General features: G+C 37.3%; 1 protein-coding gene across 1 annotated transcript; it reads right to left on the bottom strand.

The window, feature by feature from the left end:
• Positions 1-3,072: 3,072 nt before the first annotated feature.
• LOC116254973 (protein CUP-SHAPED COTYLEDON 2-like) lies at positions 3,073-5,208 on the bottom strand. Its single transcript, XM_031630658.2, has 3 exons — positions 4,627-5,208; positions 3,860-4,143; positions 3,073-3,777 (listed from the first exon to the last, which is right to left on the bottom strand). Exons 1-3 carry the CDS (start codon positions 4,796-4,798, stop codon positions 3,229-3,231), a joined length of 1,005 nt encoding a protein of 334 aa, XP_031486518.1. The 5' UTR covers positions 4,799-5,208; the 3' UTR covers positions 3,073-3,228.
• Positions 5,209-18,415: the final 13,207 nt, after the last annotated feature.

Raw genomic sequence — 18,415 nt, 5'->3', positions numbered from 1 at the left:
AACTGCCCACACTAGCCACCATCTGGGTCATGCAATTCTTTTACCATTTACCAGTTGAAGACTTGGAGGCAAATAAAACTTTATATTTATGCTGAAGATTTCCACCGAATCATTGTAGATATATCGGTTTCATAGTGTTGAGACCTTGACTTGACTTGTATAAATATGTATCTGAAAGTTGAATCATAAGAGAAAGAAAGGAGGAGCCGCCCTTTTCTGATGAATGGAGCCCTTTTTGGGCCGAAGCACATCTATATGTATTGTCTTTTTGCATCTTATCTTGTTATGCCCGTATTTATTTTTACAAGAATAAATGAAATCTGAGTCAACTAAACACTTACAATTAGAATTCATGTTGTATACGGTACAACCCACAAGTGACAAAATTGCCAAACCATATCCAGTCCATTGCAACCTTACTAAACACCATAACTAATTTTTAGTTTTCCCTTAATCACATATAATTTCGTTCGCGATTAGATGCACATATATAGTTTAAATAAGCTTAAACTTGAACCAAAGCCCAACTAATTGTCAAGACCTTGAACCTAACTAAGCTCGGTGCAAGACCCAAGCCACAATGGCACCGAGCCATAATGGCTCCAAGGGCTCATGAGTCACCAAAGAAGCCAACTAATGCCTCAAAGGCACGCGGATTTGATCGTGACCATCCGTCTATTGTGACAAACCATTGGCCGCTGACACATGGACAATGCACCAGGTGAAGCCAACCAAGCCGCAGGGGCAGAGCTAAGGTAGGGTTTGCTTGGGCCCTGGCCAACCTCAAAAAATTTAAAAAAAAAAATTACAAGTAAATTTTAGAAAATTTCACTTGTTTTATATAAAAATTTTAAAAAATGATAAAAATTAGAAACTTTAGTTCGGCCCCCTTCATGAAAAAATTCTGGCTCTACATGCAGCTAGTCTCGACCAACTAGGCTTTGTGATGCATAAAACCATCCTTCAAAGATTTGGATCAAAGACTTTCAAAATTGAAAGTCAATAGTTCAGTTAGGCAAAATAATGCGCTTGATATAATTTGGTAGGAGTCAGCCTAACCCTAACTTTGTCAGTTTTACTTTTTCTTTAAACAGATGAGTATGTTTAAACAGTAAAAGGACTACCATCCAACACATGGTTTCCTTCCTTTTACTTTCCAGATTATGATTTTGTATGCCAAACTGTTTCTGATAACATTGACCAAAATGTTGGTAAGGATTGGAATACAATCAACATGAAAGCCCTGCCCGCAGGGTTGCGGCACAACTTTGGTCGGGTCAGCGGCTGATAGGCGGCCCGATTTTAATCAGGAGCCGAGTCACATGTGGGTTTGTGTGGGCAGTTGCCCGCATAGTCACACATGATTTCTTATCCGCATACCAGTTGACTCCAAACATTTCTATATTTCAAGTATTTATCTTGATACTAAATCTTCTGCTCATACTCCATCTGGCCTCCCACTCAGTCTACATATTTGAGAGACTGGAGGCATCAGGATGGCTAGAGAAATCCATGTTTTTATATGTGCATATGCGTGCGTACTGCTATAATATATTATATTTAAAGGGTACAAAATTTTTTAATTAGTGCCCTTAACACAAATTTTCTATTTTTATCACTTTTCTAATTTCAGAAGCGGTTTGCAAAAGCCAACATATTTCAGAACATTGTAAGACGGAGAATGGCCTCAGGGGTTTTACATTGTGGGCAAACAATAAAGTCTCTTGTATATATATATATATATAGCCTTAGGAGTTTTAAGTTGTGGGCATATAATAAAGTCGCTTATAACATAGAGTAGTTTCTCATATATATATATATATATATATAAAGTCATCTGTCTAATGCTTATTGTCTATCAAAATTTCTTATAAATCTATTGGAGATTACTTCGGCTTGATGTCATGAGAGGAGATTTGTAGGAAGATTTTTTTTTTTTTCTTGTTTCTTATTATAAGGCATTCAAGTGTTTGGCGGTGCAATAAAGACGGGCTGAAATTAAAACTTCCTTCATTATAATACACCGTGAGGTCAAAAGAAAGAAATTTAAAAGCGAACAGAAGACGGATTGATTTCCTCATAGGGGCGCCAGCTAAGAAGGAATGCGACGGCTTGGGAGTGCATTTGTTCGTGGAGATAAGCTCTTCTATTTTCCCGATTGGCTTTTATTTGACCGAATCATGGAGCTGCAAGCCCTCTGCGAATCCAACGCCAAATTGACGTGAGAAGCTTTGTCATTTCCGAACTTCAAGTCACCTTTTAAACCACCTTTTTTAAAGTGGAACGTGAAAGAAAGTTTGTGTGCCAATCTCAGCAATCTGCACAGAACTCTAGCCATTATTGTTGGCAACAAAGGTTTCCAATAGCTTCCGACTTCCAGGACGTCTAAAGTTTGATCATTCCTATTTTGCCTTCAGCACCAAAAACAGTAACGATTATTTTCTTAGTGGGCAAGAAAAGGGTATTCACACCTCAAATTGATATATGTGTGTGTGTGTGTGTGTGAAGCTATTTATGTACTCAGTATTTTTTATTCTTTCGAGGGTGAACAGCATACTTAGTAAACAGAAGAGAGTTTTGGTGATTGAGGTGCGACCCCCGCGTTGTCTCCTTAAGATATAAGATCTGCTTTGGTGCTACTGTCGATTCAAAGCTGGAACTGACTGGCACCAATTTTGAAAGAAGAAGATAAGTGAAAGAATGAGAAGATGAAGAAACCAGAAGGATTGATGGAACTATATATAGAAAATGGAGCAGTTCAGATCTTGCTCACAGGTAACAATTTAATTTTTAAAGATGATAGGTGAGAGAATGAGAAGATGAAGAAACCAAGAAGACTGATTGAACTATATATAGAAAATGAAGGCGTTCAGGTTTTGCTTACAGGTCATATACATTTAGAAATTAGAACAGCGTTCATTGATCAGTTATCTGAATAAGTGGCATCACTTTTGGGACCTTGAAGCCGAAATCGAAGACCAAGAATCCGTCACTCCTGCGTGGTTGAATTTCTTTAGAAAATAAGTGAAAAGTCTTCGAATCTTCACAGATTAAACGAGGAGAAGAAATAGATGAAACCAAAAAAGTTGTCTCCAAATGCTTGTCATTCAAATCCCTCAAGTCAGCAAGATTTACATTCAGAGAGAGAAATTACAGTCATAAAAAGCAGAAGCAAAAAAAGCCAAGTTTGGCAAGGGGATGAAGAAGACCAGCATCAACATCTGGCGATCATGGAAAACCAAAACACTCCAACTCTGAAGGTTTGTATTCCTTCATATCCATTGCTGGCCTCGCCATTGCTGGTGGCAGCAGATCAGAACTGAAACGGCCTCCATTGTCCACACAGAACCCAAGAGAAGGGGATGAATGTGAAGGGGCAGAAACATCAGCACCCATGCTGCTGGGAAAGACAAATGGCACCCCAATGCCATAGCTGCTGCTGCTGGCAGCGCCGTACCCAATAGGCGGATATGTGGAAATGGGTGCGCAATTTTCTCCCTGACCTCTGCTCTGTGGCTGCAGAGTGGCCATGGCCATTTGATGAGGACCGATGCAGGTAGAGTCCACAAGGTTGGTGGTGGTGGCTGTGGAGAAGCAGGGCACATGCTCCCTTGTTTCTTCTTCTAGAATCTTAGGGACCAGCGGAGGCAACAGGCCAAGGTACAAGGAGTTCCCTGCAGAAACAGACGCCATGCTGTTCTTCCCACTAGCACAACCAGAAGCAGAAGAGGAAGAGGAAGAAGATTTCTGAAAGACACGGCAGATCACCCATTCGTCCTGCAAGAACAGAGCACTGTTATTGAATGGTTTTGAAAAGGGCCTGGAGTGCCATAGAAGGGTTCAATTTCAGAGACTGAACCTTGGCGGTTTTGGAGAGATGGTGATAGTTGAACTTCCCTTCAAGACGGTACTCGTGCATGACCCAGTTGCTCTTCTCCCCTTTGGGAGCTCTGCCCCTGTAGAAGACAAGCGTCTTCTTCATGCCGACGAGGGCAGAGATTGAGGAGCTGAAGATCTCCCTGTCTTTTCCGGTGGCCTTCCAGTAACCTGACTCTGTAGCTCTGTTGGTTCTAAGGCCAGTTGGGTATTTCCTGTCACGCAGGCTAAAGAAATACCACTCCTTCTCCCCAACTTTTGCCTTTTCTGCAGCAAATCAGCAGAAGTCGCCATGAACAGGCAGAAACCTCAAATCGCCAGGTACGGAGGAAAATTAAGAAAAGCCATCTCCTTTTTAAACAAGAAACAGGAGAAGAATTTAGAAAAGCTTTTTTCTTTCTCTACATATATATAACTACACCACCATGATCGACTAGAAACTATTATCTGTGATAAACTCTAAATTGATGTCTGAGGTAAGAGAGAGAGAGAGAGAGGCCATAACAAAGTCCGAATAGACAAAAATCATGACGTGCTGATATGAGCGAGAGAGAGAGAGAGAGAGATGTCAACGAACTTCATTTCATCTAGTCATCATCAAAATTGAAAAATGAACAGGTAACCATCAAATCACACAACCACCATTCCTAACTCTCGGAGGACAAAGACGCAGCAGCCACCACCAAAAGTCTTTCTTCCTCTGAACAACAATGGATAAGACTTAAATGTGAGAAAGAGAAAGAGACTTACGAGGAAGGTTCCATGGCTCACACTTGTTGAGATCAACCTCTGCGATGACCTTCCCCGTGAAGCTCCTGTCCATCACCTTCTTTACCAGATAATACGTAACAAGCTCCTCATCAGTCGGATGAAACCTGAAACCAGGCGGCAAAACCGGCGTTTCCCCCACCATCGACATCATCTTCACCACAAACCCCACAGAGACGATGGAAGAACCAGTCGAGCAGCGATGTGGAGAAGGAGAAAAAAGCTGGTGGGTTTTCTTCCTTTGGAGTTGAGTTTCACCCCTTCCTTTTCTCCCTCCTCCCTGCCTCTGTCTCTATTATGTTGCTTCCTCGGTCGGAGGGCTGAGATGTTTGACTTGATATAAGATCTTGGCAGTGTGTGCGCTGAGGAAATATGTGATATCTCAGACTGCAGAGGTGGTGAAATGATGGTGAGGATGATCTTCTGCAACCCTCCCCACCTCTGCAAGATAGCTCACTGACGTCTTCTGCACCAACAGCAGTGCTCTGCTCAGAGAGAGAGAATAAAATTTTTGGGATTTTGAGAGAGAGAGAAGGCAGATAACCAGAACAGAATTGCACTGCGCATGCTAATATATAAGCCCGTGGTCTGTGCGGGCAAAAGAGAGAGATACAGAGAGAGAGAGAGACCACGTTTAGATGATGCGTGTAGAAGTAGGCAATCAAGATGGAGACATTGAAAGAAAAAAAAAAAAAAAAAAAGAGAGAGAAATGCATTGTTTTCTCTCTCACCTTTAATGGGATGATGACTGAACATAGAATTATTCCCAAGCTTAATCATTATTTTATTCCACTGCAACTTACTTTGCTGCAGTTTCCTACTTAATGCTAATGAAGTCTTTGTTCCCTCAATTATACTGTTAACTTATTACCATTACCATGATCGAGATTCATACTTTACAGGCTCGATCTTGGACTCTGGAAGCCCTTCAATTCAATGGTCCTTAACTCCAGTGTTCAATGGGAATGGTCTCAGGCCTTTTTTATAACATAAAAATCAACAACATAGGGGAGGAAAATCGTCGGTCGGTCGGTCGGTCCTCCCCTTGTCCTGACTCGCGTTTGCATGCCAGATATAAACTTTAGAGTTTAGTTATGGATGGGACCCGGGGTTCGGTTCTGATGATATGAAAAGACGGAAATGCCCCCCTGGGAATTGGACTGTCGGGGCGGGGGCAAGGGCAATTGGGTATCCTCACTGGTCATTGACGTCAAAGGGACGGCTTTTTTGGGAAAATGCAGAAGGCGGGGGATTCGGCCGCTCTGCTTTGGGGATGAGACTTTTTTTTTTTAATTATTTTTTTAAGGGGAGCTAATGATGAGTTACCGAGTCTTAATGGGGTGAAGGGTTGAGCGCGTGGAGGGAAGCGATTGGGTAGGGGTGGGAAGAGACGTGCCAAACATTGGCTCTGCTGCCACGTGTCGTTATTATCCACAAACCACTGCTCATAGCCAAATGTTCTTCAACTTTGGAAAGAAAAAAAAAAAAAAAAACTCAATCACCAAAGGTGCATGAACTCCATCTGATGTTATCCTCCAATTGTTCCTGTTACAATGTGGATCCCACCAAGCCATCTTTTCCTTTATTTATATTATATATATAGATATATATGTATATATAAATAGTTAAAAACATATTTTCTTGAAAAAATAGATAATAAAATTGCAGTTTCAAATTAAGAAAAACATATTTAAAAAAAAAACATTAAAAACCAAAAAAACATGTTTTTAAAACTTTTTTCATGTTTTTTCCCACTTTTTTCATTTTTTTATTTTTTTAATGTCAAGCAGTTTTTTCATTTTTAATTTTTCTTTGTTGCAAATCTATGGATGTTTGTGTTATTAGTTTTTCACTTATTTTATTTTTTTCTTATTGTATTTTTTTTTCAAGTTCACTGTATTAATTTTGAGAAAAAACTCACCATTTAAAATTCCAAAAATGTTATTTATGGTTATGATATATAGTGATTGGTAGAAATGGCTACTATAAAAAATCAGAACCTTTAAATGTGATGTGTAAATTGGTTTTTTTTTAATTTAACCTTCTCAATATCATTTAGGTTGATGCAAAATACGTATTAAGTTGATCATTCTTAGGTTTAATAGTGCTTTTATAATATGCAAAAGGGAATGGATTTCATACCGATATTTTGATAATAAAGAGTCAATATTTTTTATAAAAACAACTGTATTCATAACGTGCTTTATTATCAAAATAGTTTTCATAAATATATATGTTAGGATGGTTATATTTTATTTAAAATAATTGTTTAACAAAAAATTAAAGGGTTTGGTTTTTTTATCCTTGACCTAAGTATCTAGTTTTACTAATCTTTCTCTCTCTCTCTCTCTCTTTATATATATCATGTCAAATGTTTAAAAGATTAAAAACCAATCGTTACAAAAGGCACTAGTGATGATCTAGATGTAGTGACAGTTGATGGTGCCTTCAACAACTATGTATGATGTTTTGAATTATAAATTTAAATCAGTTGCTATAAAGGCATTATTGATGATTAATAGTGTAGTGATAGTATATGGTGCTTTTAACATCTCAATAACAAAGTTTAAATTTTTAGTCATCTATTGTTTGACAGTTTAGAATTATATACATGTATATGTCGTTTTTGTTGTCCGATCTTGAAAGAAATGTTAAATGTAATATGAATGCAAAGAATAAAAACCTATATTGTAAAATTTGATGTATAATGAGACTTCAGTGTCTTTTTTATCTTGCAGGTTTGGATAATTCGAGCATATTCTACTGGTTCATTCTGAAGTCGGGCTCTAAAAGCAGGAGAATAAATTGTGTGCCACTAAAGGCATCATAAACCATTGGACACAATAAACAGTCACTAATACCTTGTTGCTAAAGACTTTTAGCGACGACATTAAATTTTCTAGTCATCCATCGACTGTCCAAAATTCTAAAAGGAAAATCATAAAATTTCCTCCCTCTCTCTCTCTCTCTCTCTCTCTCTCTCTTTATATATATATATATATATATATATATATATGGTTGTGAGGATATTCTGCCCATTCATTGTCTATTTTCACAAATGTAACCACGAAATGGAGTGCAAAATGTCTAAGATCATATGTTCGAAAAAAAACTTGTGAAAAAGTGAATATTGGAGAACATATTGTGCAAGTAGTAACATTACTGATCTTAGCTTGTCGATTCATAAAGTTTGAGATACTTAATTATAAGATTTTCATAGTTGATTTTCATTTCTACGATCTGAAACAGTCAACCTGCATGGTTGCCAAATGACTAAAATTTAAATGTTTATTTTTATTAAATTTTACCCATCTAACAACATTATATATATATATATATATTAGTTAAGGCAAGCATAAGGATCGGAAGTACATAATAAGCAGGAAGTACTTTTGTGGATATAGTTTGCTCTTTTACGATTTAGTGGAGGTGAGGTCAAAGAAATGCTCGATCCAGATAGATTCTGTCACCAAAGAATTACATTGATTATATTTGTGCAGCCCATGCCTTACTCATGACCAACCGACTCTTCTTTCCTGTGGTCCATCATTCACATGAAATCAGTTTAGATGCTTCAGCCACTCTCACTCTTCCACAAGTCTCACATATCATCCATGACGCAGTCTCGCATGGAGACATAAGCGGGTCGGGTCCTGGGGCTTCCATTTGGTAAAGCAAAGCAATATGCCAGCTGTTGAATCGGCGGAACGTGTTAGGGATGTCAATATATCTGATTTGAATCGGATATTTGACTCAGCCGATTCAAAAAAATCGGATATGAAAAAAAATATATATCAGATTAAGAAATTGGATTGGATTTTAGATTTAAAAAATGACATCAGATCGGATTCGGATGTACGTAAATATCGGATCGGATTCAAATACGGATTCGGATCGGATTTATTTTTAAACAAATATCCTATATCTAATACTCTCCTCTTTGAAACTTGACAAAGTTCGATTCAAAATTTGGATTCAGATATGAATATAAAAATCAGATTCGAATCAGATTCAGGTTATAAAAGTGTATTTCGGATTTGGATTCAGATATGACTTTTCTATATTCGTATTTCGTAGGTTATAAAAGTGTACTTCGGATTTGGATTCAGTTATGACTTTTCTATATTCGTATTCGGATACGAATTTGATGCGAAGTATGTGAATATCGAAAAAAGTAGATATGATTAAAGTATATCTGATCCAAATCCAATCTATTGACATCCCTGGTGATCCTTTGTGGTGACTTCAAGTTTTTAAACAAGCAAAAAAAATTGTTCGGAGCAGTTCCTAAGTGGGTTGGCGCAATAGACTGGTAGGCAACCTGTTTCTGTTTTGGATTCATGAGGCGTCAACTGTTTATTCTGCAAAAAGAAAGTTAAAGGGCGAGGTGAGGCACAAAAGCAAACCTTGTACCCTACAAGAACGATGGGTAAGGAGGGAGCTCCAGCTCTCTTCTTGGTGGCAAGATGAAATACTCTTTCTCTTTACCCAAGAAAAAATGAAAAAGTGTTCTCTAAAATATTTTTTTTAAGTTTTGAACATTTAATGTGAATAATTCTGTTCTAATCTTTAAGCACATGTGCAAATAATATACTTTGTGTATCCAAATTGTTCTTTTTTATGAGTTTCTTTTCATGATTGACCCAACCAAAGAAAAGAAAAAAAAAAGAAAAACAAAAAACAAGTGGGTTTATTTGTTTAGGTTGAAAGTCTAAAACCTGTTTTTCTATGAACAACATGAGGAACTCGGATTTTTTACTTCTTTTTACAAAATCTAGTTTGGTATTTACTAAGAAAGACTACCTCGAAGCCCAAAACCCCAATCACCTTCGTCCGCCTTGCAGTGCAAGGGTCAGGCACTTGCAAGATTTAAACGAACAACTGGCAGCCTACCAGCCGCTAGCCCGAACCAGGTGTCCCAAACCCCTTGAGCTCATTAGTTTCCATGCTTCCTCTTTTAAGTTTCTCAAAAAGGTTCCAACTCAACTCTTATCAGAATCAATCAAATGTTTCAGAAAAGAGGCATCAACAGGAGCACTCTCCACACCCCAACACTTGGGAATCATGATTCGTGTCAAACGCAAACGCGAAGAAGAGTGTCCCCACCTTGTCTTTATATGCATGATTGTGAAACATCAAACTCCAATAGTTATATAAGAGGGAAAAAGTTGGTCATAAAGCCTAAGAAATAGGCTTTTAAGACTGCCCACAAATGATAGTCCCTTTTTTTTGTTTTCAAATTCCAGTTATCAAAGGGGCAGTCCCTAGTTTCCTTGGCAAGCTAGTTGCCAGGCTAAAGTTTGATTTGGAAGACCTATCTATGCCTAAAAATATATATATATATATATCAAACCCAGCTATATAAGCTAAAAAGAAGCAATAAAATGTCACAACAAGCGTAAAAAACAACCTCGTAAAAAACGACCTCGATTAGGTGTTATATAGCTGGTCAGACTTAGGAACATGTAGATGATGCGTCCTCAATGCTATTCCTATGAGTGTTATTCTCTGTGCTGCAAAAAGTGACATTTGCGACACTCGAGTTGAACTGGTAAGTTTCGGCTCTCACATAAATAAACCATAGTTACCGGAAATTGCTTGTTAAAGGAGAATCTTGCTTTCTCTACAAGCTTATCTCGCTTTCTCCACAAACATATCTGCAAAAAATTGTGAGCTCCATGTTTTTCTCGAAGTGAGAAATGGTAGGGAAACTTGTTTTTCATCTATGGCAAGCTCATTTTATTAGCTAGAAAAAAGTAAAACTTACCACTTGATTCAGTTTTCGGAATATTTTGATGGTGGCGCCCAATTTTTTTACCATAATGATAAAAAAGAGGCTATATTTTGTGTTTTTCTTAACAAAGGGCCAGCGTTTTTGTAAAGATTAACAAATAAGAGGCTGAAGTAAATTGTTATGAACTTAAAAAGTAGAAAAGCACATTAGCTGCAAATGTTTCAATCTTGACCTGAACGTTCTTATGATTTTAACTAATAGTGTCTTATTTCCCGAGCTGGCCGAACTTCACTTCAAGTTCTAATTTGGCGATTTCGATGAAAATTGTGGCGCATAATAAAATTACAAAAAAGTGTTTCTTTTTTAGAAGTATAGCGAAAAGGTAGTCCTTAAAAATAATTTTTTTTTTTTACTGTTGCATTTTTCTTCATTTTGCTTTCTCTTAATGCATGATGCATTTCTTAATGCGTATGTCATCCTATTATTACAAGCAGACACTTACATTTTTTTTTCTTATCGTACTTTTGCATATCTACTTTTTTTGTGGCTAGTGCTTTCTTTTACATCTTTTTCGGTCTTTCTTTTACATCTTTTTCGGCTTACGTAATTAGCTTTCACTTCATAGCATGATCTAAGGCGTTGATTGAGATCTCTTCCTGGAGGAGAGAAAATTCACTTGAATTGCGAACTTCTAGCTGCTTGAAAAGCAAGGAGAGGTCATTTCGCAAGTCACATTTCAAATTTATATACAATAGAAAAAAGGTTATCTTGCAAAGAAATAAACACAAAACAGTATCATTTTTCTTGCTTCAATTGAAACTTATTCATGTATTATGGGAGAAGATAGTGCAAGTCTTTTCCCACCAACCTTGTTAAGCATGACCCATGCCAGCCTTTGATAGTGGACCCACCATCACGGGTCAGAAAGATAGGGTGTAGTGTCAGTAAGAAAAGTGTTTCATCTTACTATACGACAATAGCACCGAACCTACCATTCTCTTATTATCCTCTCATAGTAGCAGACCTATTTCTAGCGGCCTCACTTTGTCCAGAGATATTTTTACTATCTAGCGGCAACTAAGCTTAGAAGCGCGATGAAGCCAATGGCGGACATAAATTTGTTAGAGATATTTTTACTATCTAGCGGCAACTAAGCTTAGAGGCGCGATGAAGCCAATGGCGGACATAAATTTTTTACTGTGGTGTACTAATTCAAAAAATCTTGGACTATTTAAGTATATAACACAATGATCAAGGGGAGCTATACATAAATAATGCTTGAGGGGCACTTTATATATAAATATGCTAGGGTCAACTAATATGTAAATAAAAATAAAAAAATTGTTGGATCATGTAGGCAAATGCCCACAGAAAACCCATGATGTTCCACCCATGGTGACAGCCGTGAACATCTAAAGGTCCAGCCCAACCACCACTTATTGGTTCATGGATATTAAAAAGTTGTATAGCGACCGGAACGAACGCGCTTTCCCAACTTAGGACACGTTGCGTTGTTCCATTGGAGGCTGGTTTCTCGAAAGCACCGAGGCAGCAAGATGCCCATTTTTGAGCTCCCAAACAAAAACGTCACCATTTAGGACGAACTGTTCTGCCTTTCTGTCACTTTCCTTGCGCTCACCAACCAGTTCGAAGTTGGTACCGACCTAAGCCTCTTTTCTTTTGAATCTAATTTTTTGTTCTTTGCACTACTTTCTGCTTAAAGCTAACCGTTCTTTTTCAATTATATTTTTGTACTTTTGTGAAGTAGTGTTGTTCATCGTGTAAAGATAGGGTTTATTTCTTTTCTGACTCATACTTTAAGAAACCAAGTGATTGATTCATTGTTCTACTATATATATATATATATATATATATATATATATATATGAAAAGGATGCTGAAAGCAGAAGAATGTTTTGAAAAATATTACAGTAGTATGTGATGAGACATATTTTGTTAGTACAGGTGATAGGGTTAAGAAAGGTGGAAATTTTGAGGCCAATCAATTTTGTTAGCATAGGCAGTAGGATTAATTCCTAAGTCACAGTCCCTACTCGTACGGGCATACCGGCGTACCCATACCTGGGTACGTTTGGATCGGGTTCAGGTTGGAACCGATCCAAACCACAAAAAGGAAAATGTTGGCTTGGTTTGTTTATGTTTTTTTATGAGATTATACGCAGAAACTATAAAATGAACATTATCTTAATGACCATATATCAATTTTGTTTTTCAAAATTAAAAATATATAAAAACATATAATTACTGCTACATCAAGATTGATGAAAACTTCATACCTGTACCCACTTCCCCGTACCTATACCAATACTCGTACCCGTACCTATATGGCATAGAACTGTGAATAACACCCACTTCCCCGTACCTATACCAATACTCGTACCCGTACCTATATGGCATAGAACTGTGAATAACGGTGTTCACAAGCCTTCAGTCAGTTCAACTCAGCTCCCACAAGGAGGATTGGAAGAGCAGAATCTTGATGATGGATGTTGGAGAGGGATGGTAATAGAAAGAGTGATCAAGGCTGCCTAGTACTCTATAGTTCAGGAGCTTGCTCGAGCTCAGCTCCACAGTTGACTGCTCTGTCTATTGTATGTACATGTGTGTGAGTGACTCGAGCTCGACTCGTGAAGAAAAACAAGTTTGGTTTCTTCACTAAAACTCGGCTCGTTTGGTAACTGGGTCAGTCCCCAGTAGCTCAACTTGTTATCTGCCAATTATAAAGCAAGACTTAGCTTTACTTGAAACTTTCATATGAAAAAGCAGGGAAAGGAAAGAAGGCAAAACTAGCCTGAAGGAGAACAACACTATACTCCCAATTACTTGATGAATAATGCAAGGGGTTGTTGTCCAATTGATAGCAATATAATCATAAATTTATGTCAGAATTGTGCTTTTGATTGGATCAATAAGCTATGTTTCTGAACGCTACTGCAGTTGTTGCTTACCAATTTGTTACCTGCTAAACTGAACTCTCACAAGTTTACCAGTGCCTGGAAAAGCATAAAACTCCAAAGCTAAGGCCATGCATGAGACATTTATATCAACTTGTGCAAAGAAGTGGTGCCCATTGGATTTGATCCGCGAGTGCCCGACAAGACGGCTGAGGCCCTACCCACTACGCGAGCTGCCTCGGGAAACTCAAACCGCGGATTATCAGCCACTTGGTGGCCTGTGATTGGCATGTTCACCCAATTGGCAATCACATCCAACAGTTCCTTTGAATGTGAGTTAGAGAAAGTGGGAAAGATGAGGACATGCCATATTCTGACCTAGAAAGCTTGACATACATAGTGAGGTGTGGAGCAAAATTCCAAGGGAGTGAGTAGTGCTCTAGCTATTTGTAGTGGGGAGTTTGATTGGTTTGTCCATAATGTGAGGTAGGGACAAAAATGCAGCGCCCCACTTTAACCCCCACCATGAGTTTGTCTCATTTAGTTGGGGAGGAAAACAACTGCCAAGACTTCTTATGCATCTGCTCTTCAAACCCCTTCTTCAAAAATGTGGTAAGTGTGTGTGTTTGTGTATGTGTGAGAGAAATGTGAAGTGACAACCTAAATTTAAAAGGTATCCAGTCTATCGTTAATTAATCAATAGAGTTTAAAGTTTTTTTAACAAGCAAAATGTAGAGAGAGAGAGAGAGAGAGAGAGAGAGAGAGAGAGGAACTACCATCTAATGGTACTTATAAAAGTGAGATTAAATCAGCCTTCTAAATTTAAAGGTGCCATTCCATCTTAAGGATGAGCTTTGGAATTGAACAACTAAATGGAGAGAGAGAGAGAGAGAGAGAGATGGGTGGCCATATAATGGCGCTTGTGAAAGTGGAGATTAGATGGCTGTCAGTTCAATGAATTGACTGATTAAGCGATTGAACCGAATTGGTTATGAATCTGCCAAAAAGATATTATTACATTCACGTTTTAAAATAAAGAAGAACTATTAATTATATATAGAGAAAAAGGTTAAATTTATTTAAAAACCATAAAAGTAAATTGTGTGAATGGCACTCTTGCGTCAATGGCTGAATCTAGTTGACATGCCACACTTATTGGATTCAAAATCGGCCAATTCAGACCAATTTTTATAACATTGATTCTAATCGTTACTTTAGGCTTTATAAAACAACTAAACCATATAATTCTTTCTGAATAAAGAAAAATCTCAAAAATAATTCCTATATTGAATTTACTGATGAGATGTATTCTTTTGGGTATTGTCAAAATCTGATCTATCACCAAAAAGAATACCACTCTCACATTTTTAAGCATTAGACAGAAATTTATACAAGTAACTTAAGACTTGCAAGTTTAATTAGTTAACTTTAATGAAATAACTTAAAAAAATGATCTTAGACGGGTAGAGCAAATGACTTGAGACTCTAAGTGTAGAAGCAGGACCATATCTCTCTTTATTATATATATATATATATATATATATAAAAGTGAATGATTACTCTAGCTATCGAGAGTCACTGAGTCATATAATCAGGACCGTCCATCTAAAGCAAATAATTGGTTGAAAGAAAAAACAAAAAAGCAATGTGTGAACTAATACTACATGATGAAAATGCTCATCCCTTTTGTCTTCTTGTTTTTCTCTTAGTTCCCATCATGTTGGATCTTGTTTTTCTCTTAGTTCCCATCATGTTGGATCGAACGGTCATGCTTAGATAGCTGAGTGACACTGAGAGAAAGAGAGACTAACCCTGTGTGATCAGACAGCCCATCTTGAGGGACTTTTTTTTTCATCTCCATTGTCTCTTCCAAATTCTCACTGACTTTCTTTCCCCCTTCCTCTCCCTAACAGGGAAAGAGCAGAAGGGGAAAGACAGAGGGAGAGAGCTTTCCCCTCCTATCTTTTTCCGCTTTCACCGGAGACCAACCTACTGCTCACAATAGGCAAACGACATGGGGTTGGAAGCCAGTGTTAGGAAACACATGAATATTCATATATAAATGCACTCTCTTTCTCTCTCTTATATATATATATATATATATAAGAGAGAAAAAGAGAGTGCCTTTATATATGAATATTCATGTTCTTTTGAAATGTATGTGGGGTTAGGCAAACCCGCCCGCATGTACATGCCCGTTCAGCTGAACCCAAATTAGAAAATGCATGCAGGACAAAACATAAGCGACTAAATTTGGGGTTCCCAGTTGCTGGGTCAATCCTCCCACTTACAATCTTTACACACAAAAACAGAATCGGCCAATCCCTTGGCTATAAAGTTATTCCTTTCCAGAGTACATGCCAATTTATAAAAAAGGATCAATTTCCACAGAACTTGAAAGATCATTTCCATCTTGTTATAGTTAGATTCCCTCTCCGTTTCAAGTGATTACCTTTAATATATATTTTCCACCAAGTCCAAGCAACAGGACTCTATGACAATAGGTTTTGACTACACCATTTTCTCCTTTATTTTGAAATCAGTTCTTACTGATGTTGAAAATTTCAGTTTACGAGTCCAATCTGCAAAGCTGTCAAGCAGTTGTCAATTAGTAAAAAAAAAAAAAACCCAAAAAAAATCGTAAAATAAATGAAAAATTATATATATAAATTAAGTAAAAATAAAACATGTAACATAATAGTTTGAAACTGATACATGGTATTCTCGAATGAAGTACTAAATTGAATTGGTTTGCCATCAATTTTATTCAAATCTGCCGATTCTGCTGTGTAGTGAAAATAAGAGGTGATAGAGAAGGAGAAGGAGATAGTACTCAATATATCCACTCAAGAGAAAACAGCCAACCTGCTGAACAAGCTATCTTATTCCTTATGCACTTTTCACCATCATCGCAGGGCTTAAATACACACGCTGCTACAAATGATAGTCACCGGCTAAGGATGACAACATACTCCCTAAATATTGGATCTCATATACGATTTGCATGGAATGATAATACATGGAAATAAAAGATAAGGCAAGAATCAACGGATGATGGCAAAAGATATTTGTCCTTCAACACACTAGTTTTACATTGAAAGACCTTGCCAACCAAATAGATCCCTAATTAGTACGTAGACAATGCACCAAATATACCTTAGAAATCAACTTTATTGAGTTCCCATCAACACACCATAAAAATAACTTTTTAGATCGGTAGGAGGCGGTTCTCACCTACACAAGTGTTCCTCGATTTGTTTGCTATAGCTTACGTACTATTATTCTTGGTCCTATCCAATATGTAGATCACTAGTAAAACAATTATTAGATTTGTCAATTTTTTTACAGTACTATTACCATAGTCAGATAAAAATCTTCTTCATGCATATCCAGATACACACATATCAAACGACAACCAAAAATATTATAAGGTCATAAAGCTTTCCTCACTGTCACATTAAAAAACTGAATAGATGTTATATGCATCTTGAATGTTAGTTGAAAGCCTTCTTTTTATTTCGTTTAAGCATCAACGTACAATTTTTCCGAATGAGACATGTAAACATGCAGCTCCAGAACGAGTGAGAGATTGTTTCTTCCTCTTCCTTCAGATCTACCTAAAAGTCTCGTCCACCAGTTTTTGTCTCTCATTAATTTTTCTTTTCTTCATAATTCTCAAAGGTGGAAGCACAACCAAAGAGAGGTCTAGAGTCGGCTAAACATGAGTTCAAATGCTACTATATTTTCCTACAAAAGCAGAGCCCCACTATGCTTGCTCATGTCAAGGGCCGTATGAGAGGTTAAAACATAATCTACGATATTTAGAATTGATTGTGTGTGTGTGCATATTGGCAACAACAACAACAACAATTTAGATGACTGTGCAAAATGGAGTCATGATATAAACATAACCCTCAGTGGCAACAACAATCTAGACCTGTTGATAACTTGATTGACACTCATATTGGAAAGGCACAAGTTCCCATGGCCAATTCTTTGTTGTCATTATCTAATGTTCTTCTTGCGCCAAAAATCAAGAAGAATATTGTGTCTAAATTAATTGATGATACACATCCATTGGTCGACTTCACTATTGCTATTGTGTATGTCAAGGATCTCCAAACGAACAAGATCTTTGTTAGAGGAGAGAAAAAAGAGAATATGTACGTCCCCAGGGAAGCTCTGATACCTCCTATTACTACTCCATCAATTGATTTATACGCCTCTTCTTTTGTTGTCAATTCATTTGCTTAGTCACAAATCCATTCTTCAGACGTCTTAAGTTTGTCTCGATCTTATAAGCCTGATTTGTGACATGCTCTAATCGCGGGCTTATTGAAAAGCTTGTTATGGATGATCTTATTGCAAAGTCCAGTTTAGAGTCACTTTTAGAAGTGAATAATTTCTTAGTTGTCAACTCTATTAGAGTCATGTACTCCTATTCCATATTTTTGAATTAAAGAGCTTGAAAACTGTTGGAAATGGTTTACTCTAATGTTTGGGGGCCTCCCACCATTCATTCTTTGTCGAGTGGTTGTTAGTTATATTTATTGACTCATTCTCCAATAGCACTTTTACATTTTATGAAACATAAATTCCAAGTTTCAAGTCTTTCTAAGACTTTCATATCTTAGTTCAAAACAAATTTTCATCTAATATTGTGCATTTTCAATGTGATGGTGGAGGAGAGTATTCTTCTCGAAATTTCATTAACTATTGTCGAAATAAAGATATGTAGACAAATATCTTGCCCACATACTCCTCAGCAAAATGAGGTAACTGGGAAGAAACACCAACATATTGCAAAGATCACTTTGAGCATGATGCACAATGCGAATATGCCGATTAGTTTTTAGACAAAAGCGCCTTACATACTGCTGTTCACATTATAAATCGATTGCCCATGTTTGTTTTGGAGAATAATGGTTAGATTATGCATTGTGGGAGGATTTGCTTCCATATTTTTGTTTGGAAGCTCTAGATGGCGAGAAACACCAGCTTGCAAGGACAGCTGTTGGATATGCTGAAGTCGGTAGGCCTTTCACGTTAGTCTTTAAAGTTATGTTTCAGTCTTGAGTCTGAAGTCAGGGTAGCGGGTCATTTTGATGAACCCTGTCTGCGG

This window comes from Nymphaea colorata, chromosome 5 (assembly GCF_008831285.2).
Source record: "Nymphaea colorata isolate Beijing-Zhang1983 chromosome 5, ASM883128v2, whole genome shotgun sequence".
Lineage (NCBI taxonomy): Eukaryota > Viridiplantae > Streptophyta > Magnoliopsida > Nymphaeales > Nymphaeaceae > Nymphaea > Nymphaea colorata.
Note: the sequence above shows the minus strand (reverse complement) of the source record. Positions and strands in the feature narration are given on the sequence as shown.